The 17,830-nt window shown below is 33.4% G+C and overlaps 2 protein-coding genes across 2 annotated transcripts; one reads left to right on the plus strand and one right to left on the minus strand.

Annotated features, from left to right (window-relative positions):
- Positions 1-1,898: 1,898 nt before the first annotated feature.
- Positions 1,899-7,160, plus strand: LOC141682429 (microtubule-associated protein 70-5-like). The gene is made up of 10 exons (XM_074487122.1): positions 1,899-3,196; positions 4,007-4,092; positions 4,437-4,502; positions 4,598-4,768; positions 4,845-5,015; positions 5,138-5,293; positions 5,381-5,527; positions 5,613-5,684; positions 6,062-6,771; positions 6,875-7,160. Exons 1-10 carry the CDS (start codon positions 2,890-2,892, stop codon positions 6,885-6,887), a joined length of 1,899 nt encoding a protein of 632 aa, XP_074343223.1. The 5' UTR covers positions 1,899-2,889; the 3' UTR covers positions 6,888-7,160.
- A 694-nt stretch (positions 7,161-7,854) lies between these two features.
- On the minus strand, positions 7,855-9,603 carry LOC141684558 (uncharacterized). The gene is made up of 3 exons (XM_074489592.1): positions 9,442-9,603; positions 8,996-9,080; positions 7,855-8,824 (listed from the first exon to the last, which is right to left on the minus strand). Exons 1-3 carry the CDS (start codon positions 9,451-9,453, stop codon positions 8,097-8,099), a joined length of 825 nt encoding a protein of 274 aa, XP_074345693.1. The 5' UTR covers positions 9,454-9,603; the 3' UTR covers positions 7,855-8,096.
- Between the last annotated feature and the right edge of the window lie 8,227 nt (positions 9,604-17,830).

Consider the following 17,830-nt stretch of genomic DNA (forward strand, 5'->3'; position numbering starts at 1 on the left):
ACACACTGACATTAATAAATAATTAAATCAAATAATCCAACTAAAAATAATTATAAAATATCGGGATGTTACATTCTTCCCTCCTTACAAAAAATTCGTCCTCGAAATTTAACCTGCACACCTCTCAAAAACACAGATATGACAAAAATAGAGAGTAATTAAAGAAACACGAAACATATAATACTCTTAACTAATCATTCTAAAGTACACCCATACTCCCATGTCAAACCTAAAGGCAACCCTAAAGTAAAAAGTATATCTTACAACTACCCACAATTCACAAATCGAGCCTAAACGCAAGTCTACAGAATTTGAAAACACTAGTTCTGATGCCAACTTTAACAACTCAACTAATAAAATTTCTCAAGATAATATTTATTTAAATCCATACCCCATAAAAATCCGATAAAACTTTACAACTTCCCAAAAATCCAATAACTTTTAATTCTTGAAATAAAAAAATAACTAAATTACAAGTACGCCAACAAACTCTCAGAGAGAGCTAAGGAAAGACCAAACTCCTCAAGTCTAGAACTCGCACTCTTCCCCTTAAACAACCCACCTACTAGACATCCGTCACGAGTGGATAATCTCGTACTTGGCATCTCCTATGCGGTGTAATTAAATTGTATGAGCGTGTCTCCGAAGTTGTGGGACACGTATAACCATGGCTAGTGTGTGTATGATTTGGCCTTTTGGATAGCATGTGCTTATTGTCATGCAAACCCCTGTAAGATATTGGGTAACATTTGTTTTGTGTTGTGCAAGCCCCTAGAAGTTTTGATGACTACATATTTCTGGATTATCGAAAATGTAGGACATGCATCCTGTAAGTGTAAGATTATCTCTCATATTGGTATGTAAGCTATTTTGTGTATTATTGTGTAAGTGTGAGAATATGTGTAAGAGTACGTGTAAGGGTATGATTCCATTTTATTATTCTTTCGATTATATTATTTGTGATTATTACGTGTAAGTGATAAAAATATTTGTAAGAGTATGATAAGTTTTGGATGGTAAGCATTTAGTTTTATTTTGTGAGTTGAGTATTCGTCTTTTTTTTATATTGTCTCATTCACTATTATTATTGTGCTTCACTCAGATATTCAGTTGTGTTCTTAGCCTCGTTATCTTTTAATTTTTGTTCAGTTATGGATTGTTTTTTATCCGTATATGAGCCTTTCGCTCACTGCCGGTCCTTTGTTCTCTTTATTTTCTTCCGGCAGGTATTCTCTCTAGTATGTGGGTTGTTTAAGGGGAAGAGTGTGAGTTCCAGATTTTGAGGAATTTTGTATTTTCTTAGATTTTCTTGTTAGAGTTTGTTGTTGTGGTTATAATTTAGTCATATATTTTAATTTCAAGAATTTCAAGAATTATAAGTTATTGGATTTTTGGGAAGTTGTAAAGTTTTACCGGAATTTAATGGGGTATGAATTTAAATAAATATTATCTTCAGAAATTTTATTAGTTGGGTTGTTAAAGTTACCCTTCGTACGCGCAGCGGATAAACTATACAAGCTCATGCAATAATAGTTTGTAACTTGAACCAATCCTAATTTTAACAAAAAGCACAAATGAATTAGGATATGCACGTTTTCGCTCTCGCTCTCGTATATAAAACCTACTTATTAAAAAAACATTATAAATCATTATTAAAGATATATTGTTGGTTTGTGTCTTTTCTTTGTTTGAATCAAAGACATATTTAATAATCCACTAGTGTCACATTTCATGATCCAAGGAGAATTTAATGCCCAAGTAATCGATTATCTCCAGAAGAAGCTGAAATGCATGATCGTGACAAGGTGATGTATTTTCATAGGACAACCCTTATCTTAATTCGTCCAGGTCTGTCTGACTATATATAATGAGGGAGTATCGATTGTGAAATACACTTGCCTCAAGCCTTGTGTGTGCTTATTAAGATTCATCAAAATTATCAGGCATTACCTACTCAAGTTTCTTCTCCTCTACTGTTTCATCTTCTCTTTAGAAGTTTCTTTTATTTGCCTACACCACCTTTTGGTAAATAAAATTTTATGTAGAAGGAAATAAGCTTCATTAATTATCACACGGCTGGAGAAGTGTGCACCAAAACAGATATTATTTCATAAAAAAACACGGGTAGACATGCACATTACGTTTTCCCTATTTTAGTTTCCTCTCTAATACGTATTACTAATCGGCGTCTTGAGAAGTAATACATGAGTATGCTTCTAGTGATTTGCGTTAGGTGACACTATTTGTGTAGTGTCAACATTCGTAGCGTGTGTTGGTTTAACTTTACACTATTTTGGATCAATAGCTTTCGTGAAAGGAAGTATTGCACGGTGCAATCGGATACTGAACTAAATTACAAAGAATCAAATCAAACGAATCCACTTTCTTTTATATATGTTGAGGTCGCGGAGCGGTTAAAATAATATTAGAGTTTTCAAAACGGTTCTCAAAACTGTTTCTAAATGATGATGTCTAAAATACATATTTAATACATTTTTTAATTGAAAATAAAGTTAAAAACGAATTTGGGATATGTAGCACTAGTCTAAAACAACCGTAACTTGAACCACACAAGTATAAATTTAATTCAAGTAAATCAGTTTGTGTTGTTTTTCCAAAAAAATAAAGGTAGAAAATGAAGTTGATGAGCTGTACATATGATATATTGACATCTAGACCCAAGAAGCCTAAAAACAGTGGAAATGAAGATTAATTTTGCACAAGGGAAAGTAGTTTCGAATTTCGAGTAAGATATACATAGATATCAGAAATGTATCTTTAATGAGAACAGAAAGTGATGGATAGTAAAAATAAAGAATTGAAATGTGGGTAAGTAGAGGATGTAAGTGTTGCTGTCAGAAGTGAGGAAGAAGCCGGCAAAGCCGGCTTATGATTTTGCTTCAAACCAAGGGAAAACTATCCCACTCTTTGCGGTCTATTCCTTCAAGATATGGACTCTTTGCATCTTCATTATCATTTACATTCAAGCATCTCTATATATATACTACTACAAACCCCTTCATGGTTCATAGTACAACAATATTGAAAACCCTGTTTGATTTTTCTGTTTTCGGAGTGTACATTCTTGTGCAAGTGAAAAAAGAAAAAACAAGAAAAATGGTGGGTTTGGAAGAACTTGTTGCTCAACCTGATCCTGTCGCTTTGGAGCTTAACAGACTGCAAAATCAACTTAAAGGTCAATTTATTGAAGAATTCTTTTTATTTATTTACTTTGTAATTTGCATGTGTATGTAGATTAGCAGAGTTCATTATCAGTACCTCAACTTGCTATGTTTTACCTTGCAAAAAAGAAATTTAAACTTGTTCTGTTTTCTTTTTTCCGTGTTATAACGTTTAAAAAAGTTGGAGGTCGATGGTTAAGTGTCTACTTCTATATATGAGTTTGCTGGTTCGAACCCAAAAAACTTCTTTTTAAAACATAGGAGTAATCTCTGTTAATACTTGTCAAGTTCCATCACAGAGGATTCAAATAAGAGTAGAAGAACTTTGATAGGCTGTTGATTATCTTCTGGTCTCATTATGGAATTCTCTGAAAACAGATTATCTTTTTAACAGGCATATTGATATACTTGATTACTTGCATTTGTATACTACTCACTACAGCCTTAAGCTAGTTTTTATTACCACGGGAGTTCCATTCAGTTTAATTTCAAATGGATACGTGGAAAGGGTTTCTTGCCTCAAGGCAACACCTAAATTCAGGGGTTATGAATTTAGGTGTAAGCTTAGAGAGTAAAAAAAAATGCATTGAGTTCATCATTTAAAAGGTAGATAGAAGATACTCGCTTCATGTCATACCTATGCACATAAAGTCATAACCATAACTTTTCTTACACTATAATTCTATATGTTTACAGATAATTAGTTCGTAAGAATTCTAATCAAAGAACAAAGAAAGTAGAATATGCATATACCCACACTATATATTGTAGAAGATAGAGAAGCTTGTATAGGTGTACTAACTTACATTTGCTGTATGTTACAGAAAAGGAAAGGGAGTTAGGAGACGCTCATAGTGAAATCAAGGGGCTGAGAGCTGCTGATGTATTTAAAGAGAAGGCTGTTGAGGAGGTACTGTAAATATGTTGAAAATATTAATTCATAAATATATGTTACTGTGATCTAGGAATAAATACCAAAGGAATATGTGTTTTCCATATTGCTAGTGATTAATGAAGTGAATTTTGACAACATATGGTCAATACCCCTCAATTCTCAGTATTCAATGTTCATTTAGGATTAAACAAAAATTGTAGAACATAAGACCATATATATTTGCTATCAATTAATTAAACCATGTATCCCACCAGAAAGTAGGCGATGAAGAGGGTTTGATGTACTATTTTGTAGGCATGGTTTCTGATATGTTTTTTTTTGTTATAGCGTACTTATTTGGTGAATTTGTTCTTTCTCAGCTTGCAAATGAATTGAATAAATTGGATGAGAAGCTGCGACTTTACCAGGCCCTTCTTGAGCAAAAGGTTTGTGATTTTTTCCCCTGTACTCGGCGGAAATTGGCCAATATGCAGTTTCAGAGTCTGCTTATAATATTTTTTCCTGAATTTGATGGATTCAGAATCTTGACATTAAGAAGCTTACAAATGATAAGAAAGAGGCCTTGGCTGCACAATATGCTGCAGAGGCAACTGTTAGAAGGGTGCATGCAAATCAGAAGGACGACGATTCTTTTCCTATTGAATCAGTCATTGCTCCTCTAGAAGCAGACATCAGGATGTATAGACAAGAGGTATAATATTTTTAGATGGATGTAGTGTGGATACGTAATTTGTTTCAAGCTCATACAGGTTTGTTCCTTCTCTCAGGTGATGACACTGCAGGAGGAGAAGAGGGTTTTGGAACGGCTAACTAAGTCGAAAGAAGCTGCACTACTTGAAGTGGAGAAGATTCTGAAAAGTGCCTTAGAGAGGACATTGGTTGTAGAGGAGATTCAAAACCAAAACTATGAGCTTAAACGACAGATTGAGATCTGCCAGGTTCGACTCTTCATAGTCACTTTCACTCCCCCTCTGTTTCACAAAAAAAAAAAAAAATCACTCAGTGATAAGATTTTAAAATGTATTCCAGAAATTTAGAGAAGATAAGTTTATAATTTCAGGAAGAGAACAAAATCCTTGAGAAAACGAATCGGCAAAAGGTTATTGAGGTCAAAAAACTTGGAGAAACCATTCAGGAACTTGAGGAGGCTATTCTAGTAGGTGGAGCAGCAGCTAACACCATCCGTGACTACAGGAGACGAATCTCTGAACTTAATGTAAAATTTTAATCTAATTAGAGTGCCTTTCCCAAGTGAAATATAACTCTATGGACAATTACGTTAGTTTCTGCATAATCTTTTTAGGAAGAGAACCGGACATTGGAAAGAGAGCTAGCAAGAATCAAGGTCTCAGCTAACCGGGTTGCAAGTGCAGTGGCTAACGAATGGAAGGATGAAAATGACAAAGTTATGCCAGTTAAACAGTGGCTAGAAGAGAGAAGGGTTATGCAGGTATATTTATGTATCTTTGTCATCTGCTTATGCTATAATTTCCACATTCTCTTGCTGGATATAAAATAGCTCTCTGAATCTGCAGGCTGAAATGCAACGGCTAAAGGACAAATTAGCTATATCAGAGAGAAGAGCTAATACCGAAGCACAACTTAAGGTGAACATTTTTGGCTAATTATCTTATACAATATGTATCATAATTGCTTTTGGGAGATTCGGATGACCTCTTTGATCTCTTTTAAATAGTTGCGGTCTCTAAGTGCAGCAGTTATCTCTCTTGTTTTTAAATCGTCTGGTTTTCTTTCTAGTTATCGAGTTGTTGGGTAGTGTTGTTCAGTAGGTTGCTGTAATGCTGGTTTCTGTTCTATCTTTCATGTTCTTGTTCTAGTTAGTTAAGTCTGTTGTGTCTCTGTTGGTTGTCCCTCCTGCTATAATTGGAGGCTTCTTATTATTAATGCATTGCTTTTCAAAAAAAAAAACATAATTGTCAAATAGGTTTGTTAATGTACAAGCGTCGTTTATTTTTGACTTCAGGACAAACTCAAATTGAGACTAAAGACGCTGGAAGAAGGTTTGAAGAGCACTAATACATCCGTTGATCATAAAGCTTCTAGTGGAACCCCAAAACCTGGAAACTCTAGCAGTACTGAGAATATATCTACTGGTGAAAGGATGAGGTCCGTGTCGCAGCCAAGGGGGTCCTCCGTTAGGCCTTCACCCAAGCCGGTTTTAGAGAAGGATTTGAAACGAGGAAATAGCTTGAAAATGAGATACGGGTTTGGAGAGCTGCTTGTAAGAAAAGGTTTGTGGTCATCTAGAAGTAAGGTTGGTAACATTGATGATCTGGAAAGGGCTAAGATGGGTAGAGAAAACAACGACATGAACATTGACAAGATAAAGGAGAATGGAAGTGAAGTGTTAGATAACGTTGAACCGTATGTCTGTGTGAAAGAAGATCCAGAAAGCATTACAGGGTTGAATCCTTATAAGGATGATATAGTGTCAGGGTTTCTGTATGACAAGCTGCAGAAAGAGGTAATATGTCTTAGGAAGTCTTGCGAAAAGAAAGATGATAATTTAAATGCAAAAAATGAAGAAATTAAGGTGCTCATGAAGAAGGTGGACACATTAGTAAGAGCTCTGGAGGTGGAGTCTAGGAAAACGAAGAGGGAAGCAGCAGCAAGAGAAAAAAATTCAGCAGCAAATATGATTGACGGCAACAAAGATCTTAGAAAAACGAAAAGGTCTGCTCGAGTCTATCATCATTTCCAACAGTATTAAGTCTTTTTACATCTTGCTATAGTACTAAAAAGTTCGATTGAAATTAACAATTGCGAGTATGTGCAGGATTGTAAAATGAATGAACTTGGATGAATCTGGCACAATGATTCGGGTTTGAAGCGGTTCATCAGCCACCTGTGTGTGTATTAGTGTGATATTTGATTATATGATGTGAATATATGAGAGAAAAGAACCGAGTAGTGCAATGCAGAGCACTGTAAACATTGTGGTGATATCATTATTCGTTCCTTTTATTAATTAAATTATCTAGTCATTGCAAATATATGATTTTGTAAATAGCTATGATCGAAGTTCAATCCGATTTGATCAAAGTATGTGATATATCATTATCTCTTCTAAATTTTTTAATAATGGTTGTGACTTGTGATTATCATTACACGCAAAGTTGAACTATCAGTTTTTGTATTGTAAGCACAGAATGTGAATACAAGTGTTCTGCAAAATATTGAAGTGCATACTAAAAAAAGGAGTTACGAACTTGTGAGCTTGAAACAGGGGACAAGCTTAAAAGGATTGAAAATCAAGTTAGAGTGTGCTAGATCCTTTGAATTTGTGAAACAGCAACACCTGTAGTAGCTAAAAAGGATAAATTATTTAAGTTATGAGTATGCTAGATCCTTTGAATTTGCTAAACATATCTGTAGTTGCTTCTTAGTACTTTGTATCTAGTAAAATTCTTCATTACCATTGGAAACTGAGACCCCTGTTGATCACCATAATACTATCTTTTCAACAAACTTCGAAACTCCTTTCCAGAGGATGTTGCAACTATATCAAGGAAAAATACCCACTAATGCTACATAAGCAGCAATCTTTTATGTTATCTTGCTCTTACATATATAGCATCTTACTGCTACATTATTAATGTACTCGCATTTTCCCTATTTGATGGTACATTTTGTTAGCAGGGTTGGACTCGAAAACTATTCAATTGGCCTGTATATCGATTTGGGAAATTATGATCGATATAGACAACTAGCAGTAAGATGCCACTAAATCGTTGTATTATTATAAGCTTTACGATAAGTACATTAATAGTCGAAACTTTCATCATAATCAAAATTGAAGATATGCTACATGATCTGATTGTCAACAACCAAATGGTCACTAACCTTATTATAATCATACTTTCTACATGCTATGAAATTTGTTATCTTTAACAAATAAAAAGAACCCCCTTTAACTGCACCAAATCAGATGGCAAGAACTTCAAGGAGAAGTTATTTGGAGAAGTCCCAGGGTACATGAAACTGACATCCCACCACCCTTACATGATAGTGCAACCTTGAGGATTTTCTTCACTGAAGTAATCGGTGTTTACACAACATTTACTCCCTCGGTATCCATATCCATAGTCATAACATGGAGCCGGTGGAGGTGGAACAGGCCGTCCGTACCCATGAAAACATGGTCCCCCACCATAGCCATCATAACAAGGCCCACAACATGCGCCACTTGGATACATGGGTATAGGTGGATATCCCGGGTATCCTTGAACTGGTTCACACATATTCACAGCCACCGGTTCAGGTGCCTTTGGGGCTGGGGCTGGAGCCGGAGCCGGAGCCGGAGCCGGGGCTGGGGCAGGTGCTGGAACAGGAACTGGTATTGGAACAGGAACTGGAGCTGGAGCAGGAGCAGGATCCTTGGGCTTGGGTTTTTCTGCAGGCTTGTCAGCAGGGGGTTTAGGCTTTTCTGGTTCTTTAGGTTTTTCAGGCTCTTTAGGCTTCTCAGGAGCTTTGGGCTTTTCGGGCTGCTTGGGTTTTTCAGGAGCTTTTGGTTTCTCAAGTTCTTTAGGCTTTTCCGGAGCTTTGGGTTTCTCGGGTTCCTTAGGCTTTTCAGGAGCTTTCGGTTTAGGATCTTCTAAGATCTCGATGCTTTTGATAATTTTGCCACCTTTGCAGCAAAGTTTGTCACGAATCTTCTCAGGGCTGCAGCATACGACCTTGATTCTGACCTTATTATTTTTCTCATCATATATCTGGTCTCTAATTTCTATTGTCATAAAAACCAAAAATCCCACACCACACAAAAACCAACTCAGTTTACAACCAGAAAAAGGTGAAATGACAAAAGCATACAGCTAATCAGTGTACTAAAAAGAACATGTTAAAAGAAAAGTAGGAGAAAAGTGAATGTAAATAAGTTAAAAGGTGGAGGACTGACGAGGGAATTTGCAGAGCACTTTCTTCACCTTTTTGTAGCAGCTAGAACACTCCAAGTCCACTGTGTTCAGCACCATAAGTGTCACCTGTTTACATGTCCTCAGAATCATTCAGTTGAGTTCTCAACAATTAGTCTTTTACGGAAACAAACTCCTAATAAGGGTCTCCGAATCTACTCCTGAGTGGGACATACTGAGCTATGTTTTGTTTAAGTTGTTTATTTATGATTAACTGATTGGGGGGTGTTATTATTTAAACAAGATTATGATCAAGAGAAACACAACACGTCATAAATTTATATGTACATGTAATAAGAGTATGATTAAGACATGGAGTTTGATGAAATGCACACAAATAAACATATAAATGATGAATCCATAGATATATAATTATGTAAACCTTGTAAATTTTCTGGGAAAAAACCAAAGAGAGGGAGAAACTGGTCACCTTTTCAGTCATGGTGGTGAATTGTGAAGGATGAGATGTGTGAACTTGTTGTTGTTGTTGTTGTTGTTGATCAGCTTCCTTCTATGTGAAGAGAGATAAAGAAACAAGACAAGTAGATGGGAATGGCCTTAATATCAATCCATTCGTTTGGTACTCCTACCTTACATTTCACAATTACCAAACTGACCTTCTATATATAGTACAAGTGACAACTCATTTTGTTATTACATGTTATTATAATATAATATCAGTGCATGTTAAGTGCTTCACATCTGTAATTAATGCTCATGTTATATTCGTTTGTTTTCTTTGTAAAATTTAAGTGTTGTTTAAATAGTTTTAAACAGAGTTTATTAAATTAATTCACCTTCTTACATTTAATCATACTTAAAGGTTGATAGTTTTTTAGTAAATTGCTTTAGATCTAAGTATTGTCATTGACACGTCTTCTTTTTTAATACAAACATAGGTGTAGAATTTTATGAGTATAAATTGAAGTTAAAGAATGGGCGAGAAATTGTTGGCTGATTCAAGTAAAAATTGTCGGTATATCAAAAGGAGAAGCAAAGGATGGTTTTTTTTTCAATGGAATGGTGACCTCTTAAGCTCTTTCTGGCTCTTAATTTCATGTGTTGTGTAACTAGTGTTTGATGCATCCAGCTCAACTTCTTCAACATAGCTGGATTACTCAACCTGAGCTAATTACTGTTTCATTTTTATTTTATTCAACAATATTGGGTGCTGAATCAGGGTCAATTTTCAATAAGTGATGGGAGAAATACGTGGGATGGTCCTTTTGTTTATTATTTTTCACATGACTCTAGTCACTCTTGGTGCATATGCAACGTATGGATCAATTCAGGAATTTATAGGTTTTATTAATGGATTGATAGAGAGTTTAATGGATTGATAGAGAGTGTGGATGCATCGGTTGCATTTTTAGTCTCTCAATTTTCAACTTCTATTAGTCCATCGAGTACAATTATTTCGTACGATAAATAATAACCGTCGGATTTAAAGTGAAAACCGTTGGATGCAATAATAAAATATTATTATATTAATATTTAAACTGCTCTCATGGATTCATGGTTCGAACCCCGTCAACAGCTTATTATATTTAAACTTTTATATTCTTTAATTTAACAATTTCTAGGCTCGGGTCCCGTGAACAACATATTATATTATATTATTTATTTTCAGTCAAGTCTCAAATTATTATAAAACATATATTATTATAACTTATCATATTCTTCAATTTATTTTTCAACTATTGAAAATTATATTATAAAATATATTAGTAAAAACTATCGAATGTTAAAAGCAATCCGTGCATCGCACGGGTTATAAACTAGTATTAATAATTAATGAACCAATTGATGACCATCAATTGGATGAGGTCTATTTTTATTTATATATTTTATCAAACAAAAGTGATCAAATGGCTCTAACGGCAATAACCGACGTCTATAATATTAACGGTAGCTTATTTACTTATAAATATGGCATTTCTTGTGTTCATTGTCTACACACAAAATTTTATTGTACCCATACTCTTAACTTCTCAATCTCATTTTCTTTCATATTTTTATACATATAATGGGTAATAATTTAAATTTATCCACAATCTTATCAAAAATCTAAATTATCCAACAATCTATTATTGGATACTATTTGTGGGACCATTAAATAATAAAAATAGAATTAAATTTATAATATATAATGTAATTATTTATTTGATAAATAGTAATCGATAAATTGGTGAAATTATGTGGATATATAAAAACTAAGAAAAAAAAGTGAATTTAGCGTAAATAGTAACTAACTCCATTAATTCAATTAATGAAGTGATGAATTGATGACAATTAGGGTGCATGTGCTCTTATAATCTTATGTTTTGCATGTATATGCATTTACGTGCATTTTCATCCAACTTTCTTATCTCTAGCTCTGGTCGTAATTATTTTATTAGTCTTTTTTAGTTGTAACATTTATTAAAAAAACACATATATTATTGAATCTTTAATTTTTTTATAAAAATACATATATATTAAAGAACATTTAATTCTTTACTTTATTTTTATGTTTGTCCCTAATTATTACATTTAAGGATGAGTTATAAGTGTTTACATTATATAAAGAATCACAGTTGAAAATAGATATACGAGATTTTTTTATATATATAAATATGCATTGAAATGAGAAATATGACAATTAAATAGGGACAAATTTTTTTGCAAATGTGACAATTATTTAGGACGAAGGGAGTCCTTTTTCTGGAAATGTAAATCAATATATGTAGTATAAATATTTTATAAATAATTAATGTTGTCCAAATCCTGGTTATAAAAATTATTATAATTTTAAATTGATTTAAATATTATAAAAACTTTAATTATCTTTTAAGATTTTTAAATATCATAGTAACATATAAAATCAAAAACTCTCACCATCATTTTCCCTTTATCCGTGATAAACCACTTACTTTTGTAGTTTCTTTCCTCTAATACCTTATATTAACTATTTACTGATAATGTTGGGTTGGGGCTTCTAGTGTTATTTGCTAATTACTTATTGTTGAATTATAATTAATAGATAATTTTGTTTACTTGTTTATCAGTGTAATAATGTACGGTGAATAAGATAATGTTGCCTAGCAACCCCTCACCAAATTCCACATTTCTCTCATGTGAACAAATTCCTCCTCTTCATTTTTATTTTGTATAATATGTGCTTGATATATTATAATTAATTATCATTTCTTAAGTATTGGCTATATAATATGTTAATTACTATTACCCAGTATTATTGTATCATGCGTAGTTTTTTTTTTTTATCGTAGATAACCCGCAGCCGCTACCCTTCGGGTGCGCACTGGGTAAAACCCTACGGGCTCACGCAATAGCCTGCAAATCACGTGAACCAGGTAAACCGCATTTAAGCGACATGCTCTGGCTCAGGAGGCATAATCATAAATTCTCCTCCAGTGGGATTTGAACCTGTGACCAAGAGGATAATTTTACCCTCTTTAACCAACTGAGCCAACCCTTGCGGGCTGCGTAGTTGTTTTTTATCATAACAAACTAGTAAAGACATTATATGCCATCCCGTACAAAAATAGACACCAGAACATCTGCTATGTGTAAAAATTCTTAACTAAAAATATGTAAAAAAATATCATAACTATTAAAATATTTGAATAAATATAAAGTGATTGTCAAAGCGTATCGAGAAAATCTCTCAAATCTTGCTGAAGAAAACTTGCACAGCTTCTTAAGAAAGAAACTTAATCAGGAAGACTTGTAAAACTTATCGAGGAAGACTTGTAAAATTTATCGAGGAAGTTTTGTAATACTTAATGAAGAATATTTGAATAGTTTACTTAGTAAGACTTGTAAAGCAACTACTATAAATAGCTCATTTTATGGCTAACCATTCGATCGGTTCGGTCAGAAACCGAACCGAACCGAATTAACCGAAAATCGAATTGATAATTTTTTCCTAACCGAACCGAACCAAACTTATGCACATATTATATTATATTATATATGTAAAAAAAATTGAAAACAAAAATATTTCGAACCGAACCGAATTATTTCAGTTAATTCGGTTCTTTTGTCAAAATAATTTAAAATGAAAACAAAAATTAATTCGAAATGTTAAAAGAATACATATTATATTATATTATATATGTAAAAAAAATTGAAGATACATACATTCACCAATTGAAGATACATACAGTCTGTCTTTTTATTTATATTTACTATATTATATTATATTATATATATATATAATATAATTCAAAAATATATATATTTAGATTTCGGTTATTTCGGTTTAACCGAATTAATTTTTAGATTAATCGAACCAAACCAATATTATTTCGGTTAAAATCGAAAAACCAAATTAACCGAAATATACTGTTCGGTTTTTCGGTTTCGGTTCAGTTTTGCTTACCTCAAGCTCATTTAGCTAATGAAATGAAATACAACTTTCTCTCCATATCTTCTATTCTCCTATACTTCCTCTACATTAAACATAACTAATATTTTCAGTCAAGGTTTATAACACGTTATCAGCACGAGTCTCTGCCAACTGAAACTTTATTCTCGAAAGAGCTATGACTTATTCTGACCCAAAAGTCTCTATCAACTAAAATTATTTCATAAAAGAAGTACGATTTCTTTTACTCATTTTATTCTAATTATTATTACATATTTATTTATGTTACTTATTGAAATTTATAAAGATGGCTATGCCGTCAAATAATATTATAAAGATGACTCTGTCGTCAAGTAATACTACTATAAAGATGGCGCTGCCATCAAGTAATAATCAAAAGTTTTCTGGCCGGCTATGTCGTCGTAACTTTTGTATAAAGTTATTATTTCAACTTGCATGTTTAAATATTATGTGACATATTATATCTTATTTAAAATCTATTCAGAATGGCGAATCTTGCAAAATTAGAGTTTGTTGCATTGGATGTTTCAGTGAATAATTATTTATCAAGGGTCCTAGATGCGGAATTACACCTTTTTGCTAATGGCAAAAAAATACTATTGACCCGGAAAAAATCCCAACTGTTGAACAAAATGCAAAAGCAATTATCTTTCTTAGGCATCACATCCACGAAGATCTAAAATCTGAATACCTCACTATTAAAAATTCACTCACCCTTTGGAATAATCTCAAGGATAGATTTGATCACCAGAAACTTGTTCACTTGCCATCTGCCCGATATGACTGGATCAATTTGAGGTTATAGGATTTCAAATCTGTAGCTGAATATAATTCTGCTCTTTTCAAGATAAGCTCAAAATTAATTTTATTTGATGAAAATATTACTGATGCTGAAATGATTGAAAAGACCCTCTCAACCTTTCACCCCAACACTATGATCCTGGCTCAACAATATAGGGAGCGGAATTTTCAGAAATATGGCGAGCTGATATCTCTCCTTCTTGTGCCTGAAAAGAATAATGAGTTGCTACTGAAAAATCATCAGATACGTCACACAGGCTCTACCCAGTTACCTGAAGTACATAACACGTCATTCCTGAAGAATGAACGTGGGAAAGGGCATAGAGGAGGATGGGGTTATGGACGAAACCGTGGACGTGGAAAATTCCGTGGTCGGTTTCGCAATCAATATCATTCTGGCCACCTGAAGTGGCAAGGTGATGGTTACAACTCTGGCCACCTGAAATGGCAACGTGAAGTGCCAAATAAAAAAAGGCACCCCAAGAAGGAGAGAACCGAGACATCTGTCATATGTGCGGATCTGAGGGGCACTGGAAACGTACTTGCCGCACACCCAAACATCTTGTTGATCTCTACGAGTCATCCAAAAGGAATAATGGAAAGAGAGTAGAGACCGACTTTGCTAATTATAATCTAGTTAATAAACCAGTCAATAAGGCCTCAAATGAAATAGGAACTGGTGCTAATCTTTATTTATGGTTTAGACGACTAGACTTCATATGTATTGTCTTACTTTACTTATTTCTTTTGTGTTTTACTTATTTTCATTATGTACTCATTTTATGTACTTATTTCATGTTGTTGTTCTATGTACTCGGTGTGTTTTTAATAAAGATATTTTTCGTTTATATATGTATAGAGATGGAAGATATATGCATTATTGACCGCGCAACCACACACATTATTTTACAGAGTCAGAAATACTTCTCACAGTTGACTAAAACCAACTCACATGTCTGGACGGTATCATGTACATAAAATATAATAGAAGGTTTTAGGAAAGCTAGTTTTCTTCTACCAAATAAGACACACATACACATACAACAGGTTCTATACTCTAGAAAGTCAACTAGAAACCTACTGAGTTTTAAAGATATCCGTCTTAATTGGTTTCACGTTGAAACTACTAATGAGAATGAAAAAGAATACTTCTCATCACCTCAAACACCGTTGACAATAAAAGGGTTTTAGAAAAATTTCACTCGGTATCTTCAGGATTATATGTGAAAGAATATCTTCGATATAATATTTATTTTGGTATTTGTACGATTAAACATAAAATTAAGAACACGTAGATCCTCTCCATTAGGACATGAATTTAATTGATCCAAATCAGAGTCGAAAAGTCAAACTAGCAAAATCATGTCTTTTAAAGAGATAAAAGAGATATTCCATTTTTGCAAAATATCAAAATTATATCTTTATGAAATATATATCTAAGGAAATATGATCAAAGAAGAAATATCAAGATATGATATTTCTTAGATTTGTGTTGCAACAGGAACATAGCAACAAGATCGAATAAGGAATATTGCAGAAATATTCTTTAGAGATCTCATGCTATATCAAAAATATTTAACTCTTCACTCCAAAATATATCTTGTTAGGTCACACTTTCACTGTAGAGGGGGTGAATACAGTGTTTATCACAATCAAATCAAACTTCAAGAACTTATGTAACAGAAAACAAACTTTATTTAAACAATAAACTCTGTTACAATCTGGAACTGTTATCTCTCAGTGATGAACAAAATATCACGAGAGCTACTAGAGTTATACTAAATAATATTCTCGATAATGATAACACATATAGTGTAAACTCTATTCCTGTGTTTATATACTACACAGTTACAAGATATTCGCTAATTGATATGGAATATAATTCTGCTTCCTAAAATATATCAATCAGATATCTTCTATTCCAAGTATTCCATTCTTCACGGAATTCCTTCTTCATGCATATCTCTTCTTATGTTTATCTTGATCTTCTTAACTTTAATCAGCTACTGTCCTTATCTGATCGTCCTTCAGCACTTAAGTTCTGATATCTATCTCCTGATAACATAAGTACTGATATCCCTTAAGTTCTGACTTCCAGTATAAGTACTGATCAGTTAAGTACTGATTTGTTCTGTTCAAATAAGATCTGAAATCTAAACATAAAACATATTAGCCATGACATTATCAAATATATCTAACAATCTCCCCCAACTTGTAAATTAACAAAATATACAAGTTTAACAGATATTTGATGATGTCAAAAACATTAAGTACAAATGCATGAGAAATAGACAAGATAACTACAACTTACAGTCCTTAAAGTTTTTACCAATTCAACTTCTGATAACAACTTCAATCTGTATAAATATCAGAATTTAAGCAGTTGTAGATCTTCGACTTGGCTTCATCATTTTCTGATCTCTCTGATGTCAGGAGTTGTTCTGAGATAATTCTTCAACAAACATTTCTCAGCATATCTGAGTTCACCAATCATTCTCCGTTTGACATCTTTAAGCTCTGCAGTATCTTCACCAGTTTGAAATATTGCAGCTCTGAGATCATTAATCTTTGCTTTTCTCAACTCCCGATCTAGTCTTATGACATAAGCTTTATTAGACTCTAGATTGAATTCAAGCCCCTTAATACCAAGATATGTTCTGATCTGTGCAGTATTAGACTTCATATCAACAATATCACCATTGTGATTTCTGTACTTTGGAACATATCTGCTGTCAGACTTAACAGAATAAAGTCTTTTCAGTCTCTGAATCTGTTCCTTTAAGTAGTTTGCAGCAGTCTCTGTTATTCTGTCATCCACTTGAAGTAAGAACAATACATGCTCCAATTCTTCAAAATACTTCAACGGAATGGCATTTTGTCTTATATGATAAACCCTACCATCTGTCATGAAATACAACATGATGTATTCTTTCAAGTAGGTATGGTAAACCATCTGTACAGATTCTAGTTGATTCAATCTTTCAGGAGTTGCTCCAATACCTGGTTCACACAAGGAAGTTGGATCATCAGTAGTGTTGTGTACTCTTCTTTCATCAGCACTTCCCAATCCAGTTTTATCTCTAGCTTCCTTTCCAGTAACTACTCTTGCTTCAAAACTACTTGAAGTAGTCTTCAAAGATTGAGTCTGTTTTGCTTTAGTGAATCCTGGTAGGAGTGTTTTAGATTTATTTTCTGATATCAAGTTAACTTGAGCACTGTCAGAGGTTACTTGCTTCTTCTGAATATCAGAACTTACAATTTCTTGACTCTGAACAACTTGAGCCATGTCAGAGGTTGTTTTAAGAACTTTTCTTGAAATCAGAGCAAGATTATCTTTTCCATCAGTAATTTCTTCTTCCTCAGGAGGTACATAAGGCTTGATAGGTTCACCAACCTTTTCTTTACCCTTGGATCTTGGATCTATCTGTGGTTGTGATCTAGCCAAAGTTTCTTCAGTATGTATCCTTTCTTTGATCACAATGCCTTTAGGTTTTGGAAGTAACTTTTTACCAGAAGCTTCAGATTTAGATGTGACTTTCTCTGATTTAAGTCTGGCTTCTTCTTCCTTTAAACTCTCCAAGTCCATCCCTGGATTTTCTTGAAGAAATAACTGTCTTGACATTTCCTC

This window comes from Apium graveolens, chromosome 9, assembly GCF_009905375.1.
Source record: "Apium graveolens cultivar Ventura chromosome 9, ASM990537v1, whole genome shotgun sequence".
Classification (NCBI taxonomy): domain Eukaryota; kingdom Viridiplantae; phylum Streptophyta; class Magnoliopsida; order Apiales; family Apiaceae; genus Apium; species Apium graveolens.